The 21,560-nt window shown below is 39.9% G+C and overlaps 1 protein-coding gene across 1 annotated transcript in view; it reads right to left on the bottom strand.

Annotated features, from left to right (window-relative positions):
- Positions 1–9,931: 9,931 nt before the first annotated feature.
- Positions 9,932–21,560, bottom strand: part of CLIC4 (chloride intracellular channel 4) — an 83,884-nt gene continuing 72,255 nt past the window's right edge. Inside the window, exons 5-6 of the mRNA XM_060141035.1 lie at positions 14,196–14,377; positions 9,932–13,497 (exon numbers count right to left, since the gene is read on the bottom strand). Of these exons, the coding sequence (XP_059997018.1) occupies positions 13,333–13,497; positions 14,196–14,377 (347 nt within the window). The 3' untranslated portion in view covers positions 9,932–13,332. The remainder of the gene's footprint in view (positions 13,498–14,195; positions 14,378–21,560) is intronic.

Raw genomic sequence — 21,560 nt, forward strand, 5'->3', positions numbered from 1 at the left:
AAAAATGCATAATAAATTAATGCCAAAATTAACTTACTCCACCTGTAATACAGGCTAATTTAGTACTATGTATTTCCATGTTGGCACTTTTATCTTTATATATTAATTTCAAAAAGTGGCTTTATATACTTGAAATAGTCACTTTCTAGTATTATTACTATTATTTAGACAAGAATGAAGATTCTTGCCTTCCTAAAATAAGGCCGGTAGAAAAGATTTTGTGAAAATAAATAAATAAAATTAAATAATAAAAAAAAAGTGGCCCAACACCCCTGAGGACACACCCAGATGTTAACAGTGGCAGATCTGGGGCGTGAAATTGCAGGTAATTTTTATTTCCTTCTTTGTACTTTCCCACAGTTTCCAAATTTTTATTCGATGAACACACATCACTGTTACAATTAGAAAAGAATTACCATGTTTCTTTTTTTCCCTCCAGGAGAAACCAAGGACATATCACACGAAGTATTTCAGCCAGTGAGGGTAACACATCCTTGTTAAACCAAGAAGAGGAAATAGGAGCAGGAGAGAGGGGGCAACCAATGTCTGTTGGGTGCCTAGCATGTTGCAAGCATGGTGCTAGGAACATCTCCTCCATTATCTCTTCAATCCTCACACAGACCCTGGGAGTTTGGTGCCATGATCCCCATTTTACAGATGGGGACGCTGAGAGGGAAAGCAACTGCTCTTTCCACTCACCATGCTGCCTCTCCACGAGGTGGCAGAAAATGTAATTTCAAAACCAGTTTGATTTACAGACATTCAGAGTACCTATTATCTGGGGCTTCTTAGAAAACAGTCACCAGTTCTTCATGATGCAGCTGCCCCTCCAGGCATCACAGTATTGTATCCCAGAACAGTGACTGGTGTCTATTGTTTGCCATTTTCTTGATGACAGAGTGTCTTTTTATGTTCCATGTACAATGTTTTGTCTGGTGGTGTTAATGCCTAATGTAGATAAAGCTGCAGTGGACTCCGTCTACCATTTGGTTGCCGGTAGCACTGAAAATCAGAACAATCCTTTTGGAAGCTATAAGTGACAGTAGAGCAAGAGTCATAAACAGGTTGAGATCTTTTGACTCAGGAATTCCATTCCCAGGGATGTATTTCTAAGAACTACTTCAGCAGAAAAAATAGAAAGCGAGTGACATGCATAAATATGTTCGTGTCGATATTAACTACAACAGCAAATAACTTATAATACAACAATGTGATGGGAGATGCTATGAAAAGTGACCTTTTACAATGGATAGTTTATCCGTGTGTAGTAGCCAGCTTCCAAGGAGCCCTTCATGATCCTCACTTCCTGGTAGTCATGCCTTGGTGAAATTTCCCTCTCAATGCTAAATAGAGCTGACTTGGTAACCTGTAGGGTCGGGTGGAAGTGATCATGTATGACTTCCAAGGAGACGGCCTAGAAGATGTTGTAGCTTCTGCCTTGGTCTCTTGATCATTCACTCTGGGGGAAGGCAGCCACCACGTCATAAAGAAGCCCAAGCCCCAGAGAGGCACTGAGGCCTCTGGCTAACAGCCATGCAAGTGCACCATCTTGGGAACAGATGTCCAGCCCTGGTCAAGGGTTCAGATGACTGCAGCCCTACCCAATGTCTCAAGGGCAACCCCATGCAAGTGCACCATCTTGGGAACGGATGTCCAGCCCTGGTCAAGGGTTCAGATGACTGCAGCCCTACCCAATGTCTCAAGGACAACCCCATGCAATTGCACCATCTTGGGAATGGATGTCCAGCCCTGGTCAAGGGTTCAGATGACTGCAGCCCTACCCAATGTCTCAAGGACAACCCCATGCAAGTGCACCATCTTGGGAACGGATGTCCAGCCCTGGTCAAGGGTTCAGATGACTGCAGCCCTACCCAATGTCTCAAGGGCAACCTCACGACAGATCCTGAGCCTGTACTACCCAGCTAAGCTGCCCCTGATATTCTTAACCCATAGAAACTATGAGAGATCATAAATGTCATTGTTTTAAGTCACTAGGTTTTGGAGTAGTTTGTTCCAAAGCAATAGACAGCCAACGCCGCCCACGATGGAATACCATGCAGCAGTGGAAGTGAAAAGTGAATGAACTACTGCTACACACACAGTATGGGTGAATTTCACAAACATGATGTTAAGCAAAAGAAGCCAGATACCAAAGAGGATATTCTCTGTGATTTTATTGGCACAGAGATCCAAAACACTCAAGGTTAATCTATGCTATCCGAATAGAGTTCTCTTTGGGAGGCGGTTGGCGATGGTGACCAGTCAGGAGGGGGCCTCCGGGTGCTGGTAATGTTCTACTCCTCGATCTGGGAGCTGTAGAGTTTAGATCATGGGTGTGTTTTGTTTGCAAAACTTCATCAAGCTGTACATTTATGATTTGTGCTCTAGTCTGTATGCACACTCTATTTCAATACGAAATGTCTTAAATGATCATTTTATGGGCACTGTTTGAAACCTAGACACCTATGATCAGGCTCTGGTCCACAAAAAGAGCAGAACCTCAGGAGAGCCTGTACAATGATTTGCAGCCCTGTAAAATGCACACACGCGGAAGACAGGATGGGAAAAAAACCCGAAATGTTTGTGTTGGGAGGCAGGGATTCTGGGTAACTTAAACATCTTCTAAGTATTTCATTTAGGAATGGGTTATACTGTCTTGTTGAAGAGAATGAATAAAGGGCCGAGAGGTATCATACATTTTCATAGGGTGTCTAACCAGAAACTAAAACATGGTCTTCTAAGGAGTAAGCTTTTTATTCACCAAAAATTTGGCCACCCAGAATAACTCCTTCCCAGAAATTTTACAAATTGTTCAAGTGCGGTTTCTCTAGCAGAATCGGGTTATTGAAACTGCCGTTTTCATTAAGCAGAAGAGTGGAGGCCTGCTCTCAAGGTTCGTGGTCCGGCCGGGCTGGGAGGGAAGCCCCGTCAAGCAGAGAGGGCATGTCAGCGACGTGCAAACAGAGCGGCAAGTATTAACTTGCTGGGAAGTAAGGAAATGTGCAGGCCTGGAGGAACCCTCTCAATGCTGATAGTATCAGAGCAGAAACATCACCCTCAAACCCCCAAACAGCTGCAGATTCAGAAGACAGTGCAGAAAATTCTCAAGTTTCACTGAGATATAAACTTTGGATTTCCCATAACAGCTTTCCAGAATAGGTTCCACATTGTTCTCGGTAGAAATCACACATTCCAATATTCAGGTAGCATCTTGAAGACACAGACTCTGTTTGGCAAACTACTCCCATATGCCATCTCCCAGCTCAAAAACGGTCAGTGGATCGATCCCCCACCTGTAACCACAAGCCCAGCCTTAAAAGGTGTCCCTGATCTGGCCTCAAGTGACAAAGACAACCCATGCACCCCAGACTGTGTCACCTCTTGCCACCTGGCCAAGGGCCCACTGTATCCATCACCTGGGAACTCCCTTCACCGACTGATCTTTACATGGGGAAGGGCTTTCTAAGCTTCAAAGCTGTGGAAGAAACCACAAAGGAAATGCTTGACAGTCCCGCACTACATTAAAACAAAAAATTCTGGTGTGATTAAAAAATTCAAGCAAAATTAAAAGACAAACAACTGGGGGAAAATGTTTGCAGCAAATACCACAGACAGATGGTTAGAACCCTTACTTTATAAAGAACCAACATAAATCAATATAAAAAAAATACAAAGATGCTCACAGATAAAAGGGCAAAGGACGTAATAAAAAGCAAATATAAGTGGCCAATAAAAATTCTGGGGGAAAAAAGAACGCTCAATCTCTCTAAAGGTCAAAGAAATGAAAATAGAAATAAGATAGATTAAGTTATCAAAGACACTGCTCCCTGCTAGCTGAAGCACAGAGGCATGGCATTCGTGCACAGGCGCTGGCGGCGTGTAAATTCATGAGATATTTCTGGCAAGCCACTTGGTGATTATCAAAAGCCTGGAAAATGTTCCTACTTTTGGTTCACATTTTTTTTACCATTTCTTTAGAAACTTTTCAGCAAATAACTTGGTGATATTTATCAATCTTCTTAAGATGTTTGTACTTTTGACTCACATTTCTGATTATTTTCTCCAAAACCTAAAAGTTGAAATTCAGCCGAAGATGTATGTACGTAAAGAGATGTTTTCTGCAATGCAAACGTGTAATAATGAAAAGCTGGAAAGAACCTAAATGCCCTACAGTCCAGGAGCTGTTGAGTCAATTACCGTGTGTCCATATGACTGAAAGCGTTGGGTAAAGAGCCATGTAATAGTCAAGGGTTCCAGATGACGTGGGGAAATGCTTATGATGTAATCGGTTTGCAATGGGAAGCAAGCTCTAAACTTCCTAAAGAAAAAAATTTTAGCCAATAGACTGGAAAACACGCCGCCTCTGGGTGGTGAATTTGGGGGAAATTTGTGTACGTGCTTCTTTACCCTTTTCTGTACTTTCCAAAATTTCTACAATGTGCAGAATTACTTTGACAATCACTTAAGCAGTTAAAAACCTGTAAATCACTTAAGTTAAAAACCTGACAGTTTTTAACCTGACAGCAGTTAAAAACCTGACAATCACTTAAGCAGTTAAAAACCTGTAAAAAAAATTATTCTTGATACACTCTCGATTTTCCTAGTGAAAAGCAATTGTTCCCTTTATGAATCGGCACGAGGTAGGCTCAATAAAGTGAATGAATGAATAGTGCTTTTAAGTCTCTTGTGAATTGTTTCTCACCTTCTGCTTTTATTGCCTGGTTATTTGTGTTTATGTCTTTCTCCCTTGTGATCCTGGAAGTTCCCAGAAGGTAGAAATCACGTGTCTCCATTCATTCACATCCAGCCAGTGCCTTGCATCCAGGAGGAGCTCAAAGTGTTATTTTTTAATGAATGGAGCATCTCATAAGTTAAGTGTGTTTTAACATGAGATAAAGATTCTGGATGCCAAGGACTATGTTAAACCCATGTCTTATGAAGTAAGGAGACTCCCTGAAAGCCATGGACAAGGGGATCAAAAAGGGGTTCTAGTGGCAACTCTGCCCCTACCTGGTAGCCATCATGTGTTTATGCCAAATCTGCTGTCTAGTCCTGAGAGCACTGTCCTAGGAGTCCCCATGCCGCAATTAACTACCTATGGGGTCTTGGGCAAGTCACTCATCCTTAGTTCATTCAGTGATGAACCAAAGGTGCTGGAGTATTTCTAGCACTGCTGTCACTATGATTTCTAAAATGCATCTGATAATGAAAGTTGGTTTGGAATAGCAAGGTGAAAGGTATCTTTAGAACATGGCAGAATCCTTCTTAAAAAGAAACCAATAACCCTCTGTTGATAATCAAGTCAGTAATGTGCATCCATGAGCTGGGCTCCACTTCACTTACATTTTGTCTTTATCTTCAATTTTTAAAATAATTAAATTAGGCCACCTTAAGGTTCTGGTAAGGTCCATGGGATTCCTGGAGCATCTGTAGTGATGAGGAACAATTCCTCTGCAGTAAACGATTTCAGAGAATGAGATCACATCGCTGAAGTGCCGGTGAAGGCAGGGAATGGAGAGGGTCCTGGGCTTTTCTTCTCCAGCCCCTTCCTTGGTGGGGAAACCTCCCGTTCATCCACAGCAGAGTGACCTCTGTAAGGGTGACCTTACAGTGACCTCTGCAGACAGCAGGGAGTTGCTGCACATCTGTCTCTGAGCCAAGGAGGTGGAGAGCCCCTTCTGCTCTCCCTGGCTTCCCAGAGTCCCCCTCTCACCAAGCAGGACCCTCCTTATTACACAGAAATGGAGCGCCGGTCCCTGCACTTGATACGTGGTATTAGAGCCCTTAGCTCTGCTTGCCTCGTCCCGACGTCCCTGTGCGCTTGGGAGGCTGGAGTGGGCATGGTGCAGCCTTCCTACTGGAAAAGTCTGCTTGGGGAGCTCCGGGCTGCTTCCACCGCTGGACCAAGAAACCAGCCTTCCTGAGTCCCCAACTTGAGCCCCTCCCAGCACAGGAGAGGTGACAGCACGGAATCCAGCGCCCTGATGGTTAAGCTCTGGAGCCAGACGGCCTCCATGCATTCCTGGCTGCGTGAGCTTGAGCAAATTACTGAACCTCTGGACGCTTAAAGTTCCTTATTTTTAAAATGGGGGTAATAATCATCCCTACCCCAAGATACAATTGACAAGATTAAAAGGCTTGAAACAGTTATATATTTTTAAAACATATTTATACCTATATGTATATAAACTCAGTATGATAACTGGCGCATAGTGTTTAACGAAAATCATTTATTTTTACTTGATTGAGGAAATCAGAGAACGAGGGAAAAACGGAAGCATATTCATTTCTTATAAGAAATGGGATCAGAAACGAGTCACTGGCTTTCCCTTTTTTGTCCCCCAACGACAGCTCGCCTCCCGTGAGGCCACTCCTCCCTCCAGGACCGTCTGCAGAGGGGAACCCCCTCCTAGCTGTCACGTTCAGCTCACTGCGCAGGGCCCCTCTCGGGGAGGCGTGCGGGCGGTTCTCTTCCACGCCGGTGGCGGTCAGCTGGGCGCCGCACGGTGCGCCTTCGGGAGCTCGGCCCCGCGGCCCCGCATCTGGCGCGGTGGCGGCACGCGGCCGGCTGTGGCGCGGGCGAGGCGGGGAGGAGCCCCGGGACTAACCGCGGCAGCACCTCTTCCCCCCTTGTGCCAACTGCCACCAGACCTGTTAGTTTTGCTTCGGAGGCGCTTTCTCCAGCCGCCTCGCGGGCCAGCGAGAGCCGAGCGCGTGCACAAGTGCGAAAGGGCTGCGAAAAACGGGCGCGCGCGGCCCTGGCCAGTTAGGGGGGAAGCCGGAGCCCCCGGCGATCTGACCTCAAAGCAGGGTCCCGCCCCCGAAAAAGGTGCGAGGGGGGCCGGCCCGGCCTCCGGCGGGCTGCAGGCGCCGGGGTGTAGATTAGCGGCTTCGGGGGGAGCGTCCGTTCGCCACAGGAAGGAGGGAAGAGGCCGGAGGTGCCTTCACAGCGCAGCAGCCCTGACAGATCTGATAAAGAGGAAGGAAGCCCTCGAAGTGGCTGAACCGAGCTGCCGGCTCCCCAAACGGACGAGGTCCTGCAGCTGTCACAGCCCTGCTTGCACCCGCGGGGCAGAAAGGAGGGGAGCCTGCGCCCCCTGCCGGTCGTTTTAGAACGACCATCCCGGGCAAGGAAAGCCGGCAGGGCTGGGGGACGCGGCGCGGCCACTGCCTCCTGGGCAGGAGGTGGTAACGCCCTTGGGATGGTAAGTCCCCCGGGGAAGGCGGGGCTTGTCTGGGCCTGGATCCTCTACCTTCGCAAGAAACCTGCCCCACAGAAGAAACACAAGAATAGGTTTGCTCCAGATGGGCTCCGCTTACCTGGCAACCCAAGTCCACCCTAATGAGAAAAGTATCAATAAAAGCACGTCTCAAGATTGCAGAGCACGATCTGCACAGTGCTATATTTCTTGGCCTCTAATTTTGCTGTCACTCACTAGCTGTGTGACCTTGAGCAAGTTTCTTAACCTCCCTGTGCCTCAGTTTCCTCATTCATAACGTGGGAATCATAGTCTAGATCTCACAGGTTGTTAGGAAGACTGAGTTAATATATGTAAAGTGCTTAGAATCGTTCCTGGCTTACCGAACATATGTCTGTTAAATTAAAATGTTTAAATTTCACTGTAGGGTGTAGGCTTGTTGCACATGCTGTAACTGATTCCTTATTCTGGGGATTTTCTTGCTGTCTTTCAATCATACTGATTTCTAGTTCAATTCCACTGCAGTCAGAGAACATACTTTGTATGATGTCACTCCTTTGAAATTTGTCGAGGCTTGCTTTATGGGCCAGCGAATGGACTACTTTGCTAAAAGCTCCATGTGCACTTGAAAAGAATGTGCATTCTACAGTTATTGGATGTAGTGTTGCAATGTCAATTAAGTCAAATTACTTAATTGAGTTATTCCTTACTGTGTGTGGGGGTGGGGGGTGGGTCTGGTTTATTTCCTGCTCATTCTGTCAGTAAGAGAGCTATGTTAAAAATCTCCAGGTATGGGCTTCCCTGGTGGCGCAGTGGTTAAGAGTCCGCCTGCCGGTTCAGGGGACACGGGTTCGTGCCCCAGTCCGGGAGGATTCCACATGCCGCAGAGCGGCTGGGCCCGTGAGCCATGGCCGCTGAGCCTGCGCCTCCGGAGCCTGTGTTCCGCAACTGGAGAGGCCACAACAGTGAGAGGCCCGCGTACAGCAAAAAAAGAAAAAGAAAAAAAAACTCCAGTTATGATGGTGTATTTGTCTATTCCTCCTTTCAGCGTCATTAACTTTTGCTGTATGTATCCAAGGCTGTGTTATCAGGTGCATATAAATTTAGGACTGTTATATCTTCCTAATGAATAAAACTTTCATCATTATAAAAGTACATTATACATGGCTGTATTATAAAATGTCCTTTGTCTCTAGTAATACTTCTTGCCTCAAAGCCTGCATTTTATGATAAATAGTTACATCTGCTCTCTTGTGTTTGCTGTGTCAATGAATTAAATCCTTTAATTTCAACCTTTCTATGTCCTTATAAAGTTTGTTTCTTGTGAATGTCATATATTAGGCTTTGATTATTTTAAATAGTTTCATACTCCCTTTTAACTGGATTGTTTTGCACACTTATATTGAATATAATTAATGGTGTAGGGTTTATAGCTAACTTTTGCTGTTTTTCCAAGTTGTCCTGTCCTTTGTTCCTTTAGTCCTTTTGTCCTTTCTTTCGTTTTTTATATTTTATTTATTTATTTTTGGCTGCATTGGGTCTTCGTTGCTGCGTGCGGGCTTTCTCTAGTTGCATCAAGCGGGGGCTACTCTTTGTTTCTGTGCATGGGCTTCTCATTGCGGTGGCTTCTCTTGTTGCAGAGCACGGGGTCTAGCCATGCAGGCTTCAGTAGTTGTGGCTCACGGGCTCCAGAGCACAGGCTCAGTAGCCGTGGCGCACGGGCCCAGTTGCTCCGCACATGTTGGATCTCCCCGGACCAGGGCTTGAACCCGTGTCCCCTGCATTGGCAGGCAGGTTCCTAACTACTGCGCCACCAGGGAAGCCCGAGTTTATTTTTAATGTAGTTAATATTAGTATATAGAAATTACATTGATTTTTGTTCCTAAATCTTTTATCTAGTAAGCATCTGAATTTTATTATTATTATTTTGGCTGCATTGGGTCTTCGTTGCTGCGTGCGGGCTTTCTTTAGCTGCGGCAAGCAACGGCTACTCTTCGTTGCGGTGCGCGGGCTTCTCATTGCAGTGGCTTCTCTTGTTGCAGATCATGGGCTCTAGGCACACGGGCCTCCGTAGTTGCAGCACACAGGCCCTAGAGCGCACGGGCTTCAGTAGTTGTGGCACGCAGGCTCAGTAGTTGTGGCTTGTGGGCTCTAGAGCACAGGCTAAGTAGTCGTGGCGCACGGGCTTAGCTGCTCTGCAGCATGTGGGATCTTCCCGGATCAGGGATCGAACCCATGTCCCCTGCATTGGCAGGCGGATTCTTAACCACTGTGCCACTAGGGAAGCCCCTGAATTTTATTATTTCTAATAGTAGGTTATTTTGAATTTTTTATATATGCATCATCTGCAAAGAAGTCATTTGGTCTATTCTTTTCCATTCCTTATTCTTTTTACTGATTTTACTGCATTGGTGTAGGATGCCTCTAATAAAGCAGCTATGGAAAATAGCTGAATAATAGCTGTGACGGAAGGCAATCCTGTTTTATTTCTGACTTTAATGAGAGGGCTTCTGTTTCATATTTATGTATGAAATTTGCTGTAGGTTCTTGGCAGATGTCTTTATTGGGTTAAAAAAAGTTAATCTCTGGTCCTATTTCGCTAAGAATGGGTAGCATGAAAGTTTTTATAAATTATTTTATGCACCTATTGAGATGAACATATGGTTTTCCTCCTTTAATCTACTAAATGTGCTGAATCGCCACTCATGAAAAAAAAGTAGTCTCAAATAAAACACTTTTACCCCAAATTGTTATTTATTTTCACGAGGGGGTAAAAAAGAACCTTTTATGATAGTGAAAATATACTTTATTTTTTAATACAATAGCTGCCAGCAATATACTGGTTCCAGAGACAGAAAAGAAAATACAAGCATTCTATAAGCTTTCATTTTCCTTTTCAACTAATTTAAAGAAAATACTCCAATTCTGTTCAACATTATGATTTGGGGGATTTGAAATTTTTTTCCATGATAAAAATATAATTTTGAGCCCCAGCCTTAGTAATTTGTAAAGGATGGAATAAAAAAACCCATATATTATAATAATGAATGCTTCCCTCTCTTTGAATCAAATACTGATTATAACCAGTGTAAGAAATTGGTTAATCAACAAACTTGATGAAATGTGTATCAAAATGTTCATGAAAAAATACATTTCTATTTCTTCTCATTTTTACCATGTAGATATTTTCTAAATGGATATTTTAAATGCACAGAAACAAAAGCTATCTACATGCAACTCTGGAGAGATTCAAAACAACAGAAGTAAATATGCCTAAATTCAATCAACTGAGTGTAAGAATAAATGTCAGAAACCTCTTCATTGTATACAGATTGCTCAAGGGTTTAAAGACAGTTGTATTAAAAAATAATAATAATAAAGGTAGCTGTATAAACCAAAGTTACCAAGAAATAAAATCTTATATGAATTTTATCACTAAAGTCAACAATCCTAGTAAAAGAAAATAACAGAACTGTATAGAAAATCTGCATCTACATTTTTTAAAAAAGGAAGTTACATCAACTGAAACAGTAGACAGCTTTCCAAATGTTGAACACAAAAATTTCTCAGAATCCCTTGGAAATTAGTAAGATCTTCCATTCAGAGTCTAATCTTGTTTAAACGGAACAAAAGGGGTTTAAATGAAGGGGAAAATGATTCAGTAGTTGTAGAAATAATAACAGATAATTTCTACTGTGTCAACCCATATACCACATGAACTGCCATGAAAACTTTCGTGTCCCAAATCTCCCAAGACATGAAGCTATGATCTTTCCACAAATGTAAGATGGGGTAAAAAGCATATTCTAGGATCATCTTTCTTAGTAGCTTTCGTTCATTTGCCAATCTCAACCTCATCTAATTTCCCTGATAAAGTAATAAGATTTGTCTTTCAACAGAAAAATAATTCTGCCTTCATCAAAATTATAACAGATAGACCTTGCCTTCCTTGGACATCCAGAGAGACAGCCAAGTACAATCAGGGGATAAATTTTTAAAAAGGAGAAGAAGAAGAGAATAAATATCCAAAGTGGAAAACACTTCACAACTGAGTTTCAGAATGTGCTTTTTCATCCTTTTTGAGGACTGTAGCTCTTTCCTCATTAGCCTTCTACTCTGTACCACTTAGTCCACTGTTCACTTGAAATAGACACCCCCACTTCTCTTGAATCTTTTCCATGCTTTAAGCTATGAGGCAAGATTCAATATCACCTGATGCCAAGTTACCACTATCGTAAAAGTAAGTGAAAAGTGAAGACGGCTGTCTGTGTATTGGTGCAGAGGTGACATATTCACCCACGGAAACTACTGCTATAGAATTTCTCAATATATAACCTGATAATGCTTCTTCCTGTAACAAGATAAATCATCATCCGACATTTTATTACAAAAAGGTGGGTACCCAAACTTTTGATCAGCAATAAGGAGTTCTAAGAAAGGTAAAGCAAAGAAATCTCCCTGAGCCAAATGGACACAATATGGAGTTTTTCTTATCTTTCTATACCAAGCTAGTCACTGATAGGTTTAAAAAATGCAGAATGCTTATTAAAAAATCAAGCTGCTTCCATAAAGCCAGTGCTTACTAAACGTTAGCATATCATAGGGAAGAAAACACTGCCATTTTAAAGCAATATACTTAAAATTTCCAAAAGCAGCCTATGAGAAATAGCATTTCTTAAACAGGTCAGGTATAAAAATTACCAAAACATTATTATAGTCACAATCACAGTCTTTGGAGTAGTACATAGAAAGTCTTTTTTTTTTTAATGAATAAATACATAGCAAACTTTTGTTTTATTTTCACCAAGTTCATCCTCCCTTGTTACAACACAATTCCTGGTTTAGGACTTCAATTTAAGAAACAAACAAACATGAAGACTGCTATTCCTCAATGTGGCTGTAGGAAAATTTAACTGAAGGAAGTGCAATGATTGAGATTAGGCAAAACTGCAGTCAATGTGTAGTCACCATCACAACTATAGTTTAGTCCAAAAGAAGTGAACCAACCTCTATCCAAAGTCTAACAGTAAATGGGGGTGGAGTGGTAATCTATGTGTTTTATCTTGTTTTTAATATAGGATGGATAATGCATTCTTTAGATTATCCACATTAAATGTGCTTTAGAAACAAAATTCTACTTGATATTTTGACAAACCCACACTACATTCCTTAGGTTAGTTTTTACATTACTAACCATTGTACTGCTACAGCTAAATCAACTAAATATCAGTGTACGTAGTGTTGCTCAAACGATCTACAAACAGCAAGGCCGATGCCTACCTAAAAAAAGGAGCATTTTTAAAATAAAGGAAGAAAGTAATAATGTTCCAAATGAATGGCACTGGGCAAAATACATATAACCAGTAACATATTTAGACAGAGAGTATCATGTGCCCATTGGTTTCTCTTATATGCATAAAAGGCTTGAAGAAGATCTTGCAAATATTGTTCCTCCCTCTAGACTTTTAGCTTCTACGTAGTGTCAGATATTATAATTGATATGAAGGATAAATGCGTTTAGGCAAAAGTAAAAATCCACATACCAAGTAACATAGCAATATCTGTAGTGACTTTCTGGAGAAGGCTCTCTTCTCTGGTGGTAACATCCTTTAGTACATATCCAGGATAGACTAAATTGAAACAATATTTTGATACAGTAGCAATCCTTTCATATACTCTTACTAAATATTATAAAATTCCAAAAATACATAAATATTCCTTGTACCATGCAATATGCACCAGTTTGGGCCTGATGAGGTTGTGATTACTATTTTAACAGTTAAACAGTGCACCTCAAAAGTTCTGCCATCTGTACACAGTGACTGGAGACAGTGGTGAGGGCTCTAGAGAGATGGCAAACTGCCTTTAAAGTGAAAAGTTTTTATGGAGTGTCTCCAAATTAGGAGGATACGGGGTAGGGGAGGTAGGCAGGGTAAAAGAATTTTCAAATAATACTGCTTAGGAGTATATATTTAAAGATAGCTACTATACCTTGTCTATCCTTTATCCTAATCTGGAATAACTGCATGTTTGTGCAAAATAAAGTTTCTATTTTATAGGAAGAGGAGCAGTCTGTTAGGAAAAGCATGTTCTTAGGGGAAGATGTGAAGACATCTCTCTCGTAAGTGTTATTTTATTTGGTAAGTCTTTTGGCTACATCACTATATGCTATTTCAACCTCCTTATCACTGGGGCAGGTATTGGTGAACTCATCCCTACTATATGCGTTAGTTAAGTATCTCCAGATGCCGGTCATTCCTTTTGGGATATCAAAGTTGCGATATTTTTTGGCCACCACCTGAAATACAAAGAGATCAAAAATTAACATTTATATGCCATGTCTTATAAACCAGACATATATCTGATTTCAGGGCAAATTAATTCTGTGAATCTCTGAAAACTGCTTCTACCTGAAGTCTGTCACCTTCATTCTAACTAGACTTTTAAATAAGGACTGCACGCTACACCAGAGATTGAGCAGTGTGATGGTCATCGCAAATGCCTGCCTTGGCCATCCAGAGAAACAGCCAAGTATAATCACTGGATAAATACTTGAAACACACACACACTAGATCTCTGTTTTTCTTGATCTTGATCTTTACTGCACAACCATCCTATACAGCATAGTGTTTCACACAATAAATGCTCAATAAATATTTTCTGCCTTGAAAAGAAAAAGCCAGGTGATCAGAGAACAAAGTTTGATGCTATAAGTCAGTGTAGCCACCACTTCAAAGTTACCTGTTACATCTTTGAATTTTTATGCAGTCGCAGAAAAAAAAAATCCTATTTCTCATATGCCTTGATTTTAAGACATAATTTTCCATTTAATCAACCCTAGGGTGTTTCAACTATTGCCTGAACAACATTAAGTTACACTATTTGGGGGGTGCTAAATAGTGCGTGTCAGAAGATCAGCCAAGTTTTACACAGAGGAAGTGCTGCCTTAGTAAACAGATACTAGGTGTAATAGTGCCCCACATCCTGCAGGCCTACCTTGACAATGTGCAGTTTGGGTAGCAGGTTGCAATCAGCTAGTGTCATTTCATTGCCATCCAGAAATTTACGTGTGGAAAACTTAATGTCCTCCATACTATTCTCATCAATTTCATCGGGGAGGGGAGAATTCAGATATTCATCCAGTTTCTGCAGTGTTTTCAAGAGACCCCTCTCCAATGCTGAAAGAAAAATGGAAATACTCTAAGAAGAAAAACCACCCAAGCCCCAAGTAGAAGCATTACTCCTTCAGTCAATAACTATTTGTCAAATGTTTCTCTGACACAGGAGGACGAAACAGACAAGGTTCCTGCTCTCATGGAGCTTATTTACTTGGGGGAGAAAGATAAGACAAACAAATTTATAGATAAAATTATAGATAAATATTTTAAAAAGCATGATAATTTCAGATAGTGGTATCTATAAAAATTTGTTAATAACTAAATGCCCCATATACAAACACATCATGGCCCAATACAGTTGATATTTAAACTGGGGGAAAAAATGGGTGAGAAAAGGCAAACCTATTATTTCAAATCTAGGAAAGAAAATCTTGCCAAGACAGATTCTTGCCCTCAATTTTAAGTCCTGCTCCCGTAAAAATATTTGGATTTATATCCATGAACTGTGTTAAGAAACTCCAATCTAAGCACTCCACTCCAAGCAGAGAAGCCTGAAGTTTTTGCACTGCCTTAATATTCGTAAGAAGCCAAAAATAGCACTATCTTATAATAACATGAAAAATAGAGGTCAGATTAGAAAGTTCAATTTACAATCTGAATTGGAGGCCTCATTAGCAAAATAGATCAAGATACTATATGTTATAATTCAGAGAGAAGCAGGATGCAGCCACCCTGTATATCTAGAAAGTCAAGGTTAGTGACCCTTAGCAAAGAGGGGATGTGAACATCATTAGAAAGGAATATGAAACTAACGTTAAAAAGACAGATCCTCCCTTATCCCTTTTTGTCTTTTATCCTCTCAACCCACCTTCACCTCCCACTCCCAGAATAGATGAGTTCACACTGATGAGTACAGTACTTGGCCATAAAAGAAAGTTAAAATCATGAGGTGACACTCCATATTAGTTATAACTTTGAATAAAGTTGGATCCATCACAGAAAAAGGCAAAGTTTTACATGCTGTATATTAGATATTTCACCAGCAACATAAATGTCCTAACCTTATACCTCTTCTTCCAAACTGCTCCCACTGACTCATCCCTTGATCCCTTCAAAGTAGTCCAGACAACAGATGGTAGTCTTAGCTAGGTAGGGGCTGTAGGCATTACAAGGATTTTATAAAGTACTGAGGAGATAAAAACCTACCGAGCTTGGAAACCAAACTGAATATGGAAAAAGGAGGATAGAAGTATTCAACAAAATACAAATGGAGGCCCTACTGCATGCCAAGTTTTGTACCAAGCATCGTTAAATTCACTACTGAATAAAACATAAAAGGTTCCTACTCTCAGTTTATATTTTGGGGAATGAAAGTAGTATAGAGAAGCTCATCAACAAAAGATTCCCAGGGTGAACGCTGGTACCATTGCTGAGACATGTACCTTCCTAGAGGAGAAGCAGATTCAGGAAATGTGGAGATGAGTTCAGTATATGCTGACTTTGAGATGTCTGTAAGACACCTGAGCAGCGATGTCCACAGACAGTTGAGTTCTAGTCTGGAACAGACTAGGCTGGGGCAATATATTTGTACGTCCTGAAAGCACAAATGAACGCTGAAGCCATGGAAATGAAGGAGAAGCAGAGGGCCTAGGACAGAACCCTAAGGAACATCACTGACGGTGTTGTGTGAGGCAGATAATACATTTTTGTCATTATTCGGCATTTCATGATATGATTATAGAATAAATACGTATCCATTCTACTGTTAATGACATTTGTGTTGTTTATAGTTGGGGCTTCTTGTGCAAATCTCTTGGTGTGCATCTATTCATATTCCTATCAAAAATGGAGTTGTGGATGAGATATCTCATACCTGTTAGAATGGCCGTAATCAAAAAGACAAGAAATAACAAGTGTTGGTGAGGATGTGGAGAAAAGGGAACCCTTAGGCACTGTTGATGGGAGTGTAAATTGGTACAGCCACTGTGGAGAACAGTATGGAGGTTCCTCAAAAAATTAAAAACAGCACTACCATGTAATCCAGCAATATCAATTCTGGATATTTATCCAATATGGAAACAACCTAAGTGCCCACTGACAAATGAATGGATAAAGAAAATGTGGTGTGTATACACACATACACACACACACACACACACACACATATCACATGCATACAATGGAATATTATTAAGCTACAAAAAAGAATGAAATCTTACCATTTGCAACAACACAGATGAAACTTGAGGGCATTATGCTAAGTCAAGTCAGTCAAACAGAGAAAGACAAATACCATATGATCTCACTCATATGTAGACTCGTAAAAGACAAACAAACAAGCTCATAGATATAGAGAACAGATTTGTGGTTGCCACAGGCAGGGGGTGGGCAAAATGGATGGAGTGACAATGATGTAATGTATAGCATGGCGACTACAGTTAATAATACTGTACTGCATATCTGAAAGTTGCTAAGAGTTGTAAATCTTAAAAGTTCTCATCACAAGAAAAAAAATTTGTATCTACATGTGGTGATTGATGTTAACTAGATTTATTGTGGTCATCATTTCACACAGTATACAAATATCAAACCATGTAGTACATCTGAAACTAATAAATGTCAATGATACCTCAGTAAAATTTTTTTTCAATTTTTTTAAAAGGAGATGTAGGTTTATAGGGTATGTGTGTGTTCAGGTTTAGTAGAAACTGTGATCAGTTTTCCAAGTTCAGCACAGCAAGCAGCAGTGTATGGATGTTCCAGTTACTTCACATCTTCAACAACATTTGGTATTGTTGGTCTCTTTAATTTTAACCATTCTTGGGTATGACAAATTCGGTTTAACATATTTTCATATTTATTGACTCTTTGGATATCCTCTTTTTGTAAAGTGCTGTTTGCTCATTTTTCCTTTGGACTGTCTGTTGTACTGACTTGCAGTCTTTTTATATATGCAGATGCAAATCCTTTGTGGTTATATGTATTATGCATACCTTCCCCCTTTTCACTTGCTTAATGGTGACTTGATGAACGTAAGTTACTAAATCTAATGTAGTCCAATTTATTTTTTTTCTTTTATGATCGGTACTTTGTGTTCAGCTTAAGAAACCTTACCTACTCCCAAATTATGAAGCTATTCCCCATTATCTTCTAGGAGATATATTATTTACCATTCATATTTATATCTACAATCCACTTAGAACTGATTGTGTATGGTGTGAGATAGGGATATTTTCTTGACTCTATATTCTGTTCCACTGTTCTATTTGCCTACCCTTCTGTTAATATCACACTGTTTTAACTATTGTACCTTTATAACAAGTCTTGATATCAGGTAGTGGAAGTTTTCAAACACATCTTTCTTCAAGATCATCTTGGCTATTCTTGGCTCCTTACATTTCCCTAATAAACTGTACAATTAGCATGTTAATTTACACACACACACACGCACATGTTGTTGGACTTTTGAATAATCTATAGATTCAACACAACCCCAACTTGAAAACTGGCATCTTTATAATTTTGAGTCTCCCAATCTATGAATATCATTTATTTCTTCTAAATTTTTCTTTTTATTTTATGAAATTGAAAGAAATTTCAATTTCTTTTGTTTTCTATGTAGAGGCCTTGTCCATTTTTGTTAAATTTATTCCTAAATATTTGACATTTTTTACTGTATAAATATTTTTATCACATTTTCTATTGTTTCTTGCTAACATGCACAAATACAATTGATTTTTATAATAGCCTCATATGCAACCACCCTGCTAATTCACTTTTTTTATTCTTATGGTTCATCAGTAGATTATTTTAGATTTTCTACATGTACAATTATATTAAGAATAATGACAAATTTATCCCTTCTTTTATAAGTCTCATAGCTTTCATTATAGCTTTTTCTTTTTTCATTATAGCATTATAGCTTTTTCTTGTCTATTATACTGGCCAAGACCTCCAGTACAATGCTACATAGAAGTGCTGACAGTAAGCATCCTTCTTCAGTTCTCAATTTCAAGAGGAAATCTTTCACTACTCCCCTATTATGGTGCTTGCTGTAACTTTTCTGTAGATTGTCAGATTAAGGAAATTTCTTGCTGTATCTTTTTCGCAAATTTTAAAAAAATAAACATCTTAATCATAAGCATTAAATTTTATCAAGCACTTTTTCCGCATCAATTGAAATGACCACATAATTTTTCTTTTATTCTATTATTGTGATAATTCGAATAGATTTTTGAATGTCCAAACAATCTTCCATTCTTGAATTAAACTCAACTTGGTTATGTGCATTATCTTTTCTCATATTGCTGGATTTGGCATATTTTGTTTTAGACTTTTACATCTGTTTCAGAGAGACTGGCCTGAAAGTTACTTTCTTTTGATGTTTTTGTGTGGTTTGACCTCAAAAAGCAAGTTGGAAAGTATTTCCTCTTTTCTGTTTCCTGGAAGAGTATATGCAAGACTGATGTTACATCTTTCCCAAATGCTTAGAAGAGTGAAGCCATCTTTGTGAAATGATTTTTAATTATAGATAAAAGATGATTCACATCTTGAATCCGTTCTTGCAACAATTTTCTTACACTGTACTTTCTGTAAATTTATGCAATAGTGTTTTCAAATTTATAAGCATAGGGCTTCCCTGGTGGCATAGTGGTTAAGAATCCGCCTGCCAATGCAGGGGACATGGGTTCGATCCCTGGTCCGGGAAGATCCCACATGCCGCGGAGCAACTAAGTCTGTGTGTCACAACTACTGAGCCTGGGCTCTAGAGCCCGCGAGCCACAGCTACTGTGCCCACGTGCCTAAAGCCCGTGCTCTGCAACAAGAGAAGCCACCGCAATGAGAAGTCCACACACTGCAATGAAGAGTGACCCCCGCTCACCGCAACTAAAGAAAGCCCAGGCGCAGCAACAAAGACCCAACGCAGCCAAATATAAAAATACATTAAATTAATTTTTTAAAAAAATTTATAAACATTGTCATAATATCTTCCAGAAGTCATTTAAATGCAAGGTCTGTAGTAATCCCCTTTTATTCCTAATATTGGTTATTGCTGCCTTCTCACTTTTCTTAATTTTTCTTGTCAAGGATTTATCAATTTTATTAGACTTTTCAAAGAACTTTTAGCTTTCCAAATCCTGTCACATTTGTTTTCTTTTCATAAAATTCTACTTTTAGTATCTCATTCCTTCTACCTTCTTGATTTGCTGATCTAACTAAACCCCTGAGGTGGATACTTTAAGGTTACCAATTTTTAGCTCTTCTTTTTGCCATTCATTCATTCATTCATTTGGCTGCACCAGGTCTTTGTTGCAGCAGGCAGGATCTTTAGTTGCAGCACACGGAATCTTTTAGCTGCGGCATGCAGGATCTAGTTCCCTGACCAGGAGTCGAACCCAGGCCCCCTGCATTGGGAGCACTGAGTCTTAACCACTGGACCACCAGGGAAGTCCCTTCTTTTTTCTAATATATGCATTTAGAGCTATAAATTTTCCTCTAAACACAGCTTTAGTGGTAGCATATAAATTTAGACATGCTATATTTTCATCATGTTATTCTTCAACCTATGGGTTATTGAGAAATGCACTGCTTAATTTTCAAACATGTAGAAATTTTCCAGCTGTACTTTTGTTACTGATATCTAGCTTTTCTTTGTGGTCAGGGAAAATATTCTATATGATTCCAATTTCCATTTTTTGGAAAATTTTTCAGATTTGCTTTATGGCTCAGCTTTACAGTCAATGTTGTGTTCCATGTGCATTTGAAAAACAAGGGTATATTCTGCAGTTGTGGGGCACAATGAGATTAAATTTATATATCAATGAGATTAATTTTTTCATTGTATTATTCAATTCTTCTATATTCTCACTGAAGTTTTCTTTTTGGCAGATTCTAAGTTACTAAGGGAGTAAGTTAAAATCTCCCACCGAGATTGTGGATTAGTTTATTTCTCTTTTAGCTCTGTCAATCTGGTTTATATATTTTGAGGGTAGTTATTTGGTTACACAAATTTAGAATTATTTTATTTTCCTGGTAGGTTAATCTTTTTAAATCAGTCTGAAACATGTTTCATTATCTCTTGCAATGATTCTTTCCTCAAAGTCTACTTTGTGCAATGTCAGCATAGTTTTGCCAACTTTCTTTTGGTTAGTATTTACACCATTTTACATTCAACTTTCCTGGGTCGGTCAGCCTATCTGTCTGTCTATTTATCTATTGGTGTGTATTTCAAATGTGGGAGGGAGGGAGGGAGGGAGGGAGAAAGAATTCCTTCTTGTACATAAGCAACACATTTTTAATGCAGTTAGGAAACTCTGTTTTCTACTTGGAGTATTTGAATCATTTACATTTAACGTAATGACTACAAACTTTGGTTTAGAACTGCCATCATACGTTTGTTTTCTATTTGCCCTCCTGTTCTGTGTTCTCTTCTTCTTTCTTGCCTTCTTTTGGATTAAGGTTTTTTTTAATTATTATTCATTTCCCCCTCTACTTGTGTATCATACATTTTTTTCATATAATTTTTGAATTTTATTTATTTTTTTATACAGCAAGTTCTTATTAGTCATCATTTTATACACATCAGTGTATACGTGTCAATTCCAATCGCCCAGTTCATCACACCACTATCCCCACACCCCCGCAGCTTTCACCCCTTGGTGTCCATACATTTGTTCTCTACATCTGTGTCTCAATTTCTGCTCTGCAAACCAGTTCATCTGTACCATTTTTCTAGGTTCCACATATATGCCTTAATATACGATATCTGTTTTCTCTTTCTGACTTATTCACTGTATGACAGTCTCTAGATCCAACCACATCTCAACAAATGACCCAATTTCGTTCCTTTTTATGGCTAAGTAATATTCCATTTTATATATGTACCACATCTTCTTTATCCATTCATCTGTCGATGGGCATTTAGGTTGCTTCCATAACCTGGCTATTGTAAATAGTGCTGCAATGAACATTGGGGTGCATGTGTCTTTTTGAATTATGGTTTTCTCTGGGTATATGCCCAGTAGTGGGATTGCTGGATCATAGTATCACACATTCTTTTGCTAGACTTTGTTTCCTTGACTTACTAAAGCTTAATTATAACTTTTACCACTTCCAGGATAATGCAAGGACCTTAGAACACTCTAACTGTATTTGATTTCCCTCCTGTCTCACATGCTACTATTGTTTTGTGTATTAATTTGACTTTTTTTTTTTTGGACTGCATTGGGTCTTCATTGCTGTG

Source organism: Lagenorhynchus albirostris, chromosome 2, assembly GCF_949774975.1.
Source record: "Lagenorhynchus albirostris chromosome 2, mLagAlb1.1, whole genome shotgun sequence".
NCBI lineage: Eukaryota > Metazoa > Chordata > Mammalia > Artiodactyla > Delphinidae > Lagenorhynchus > Lagenorhynchus albirostris.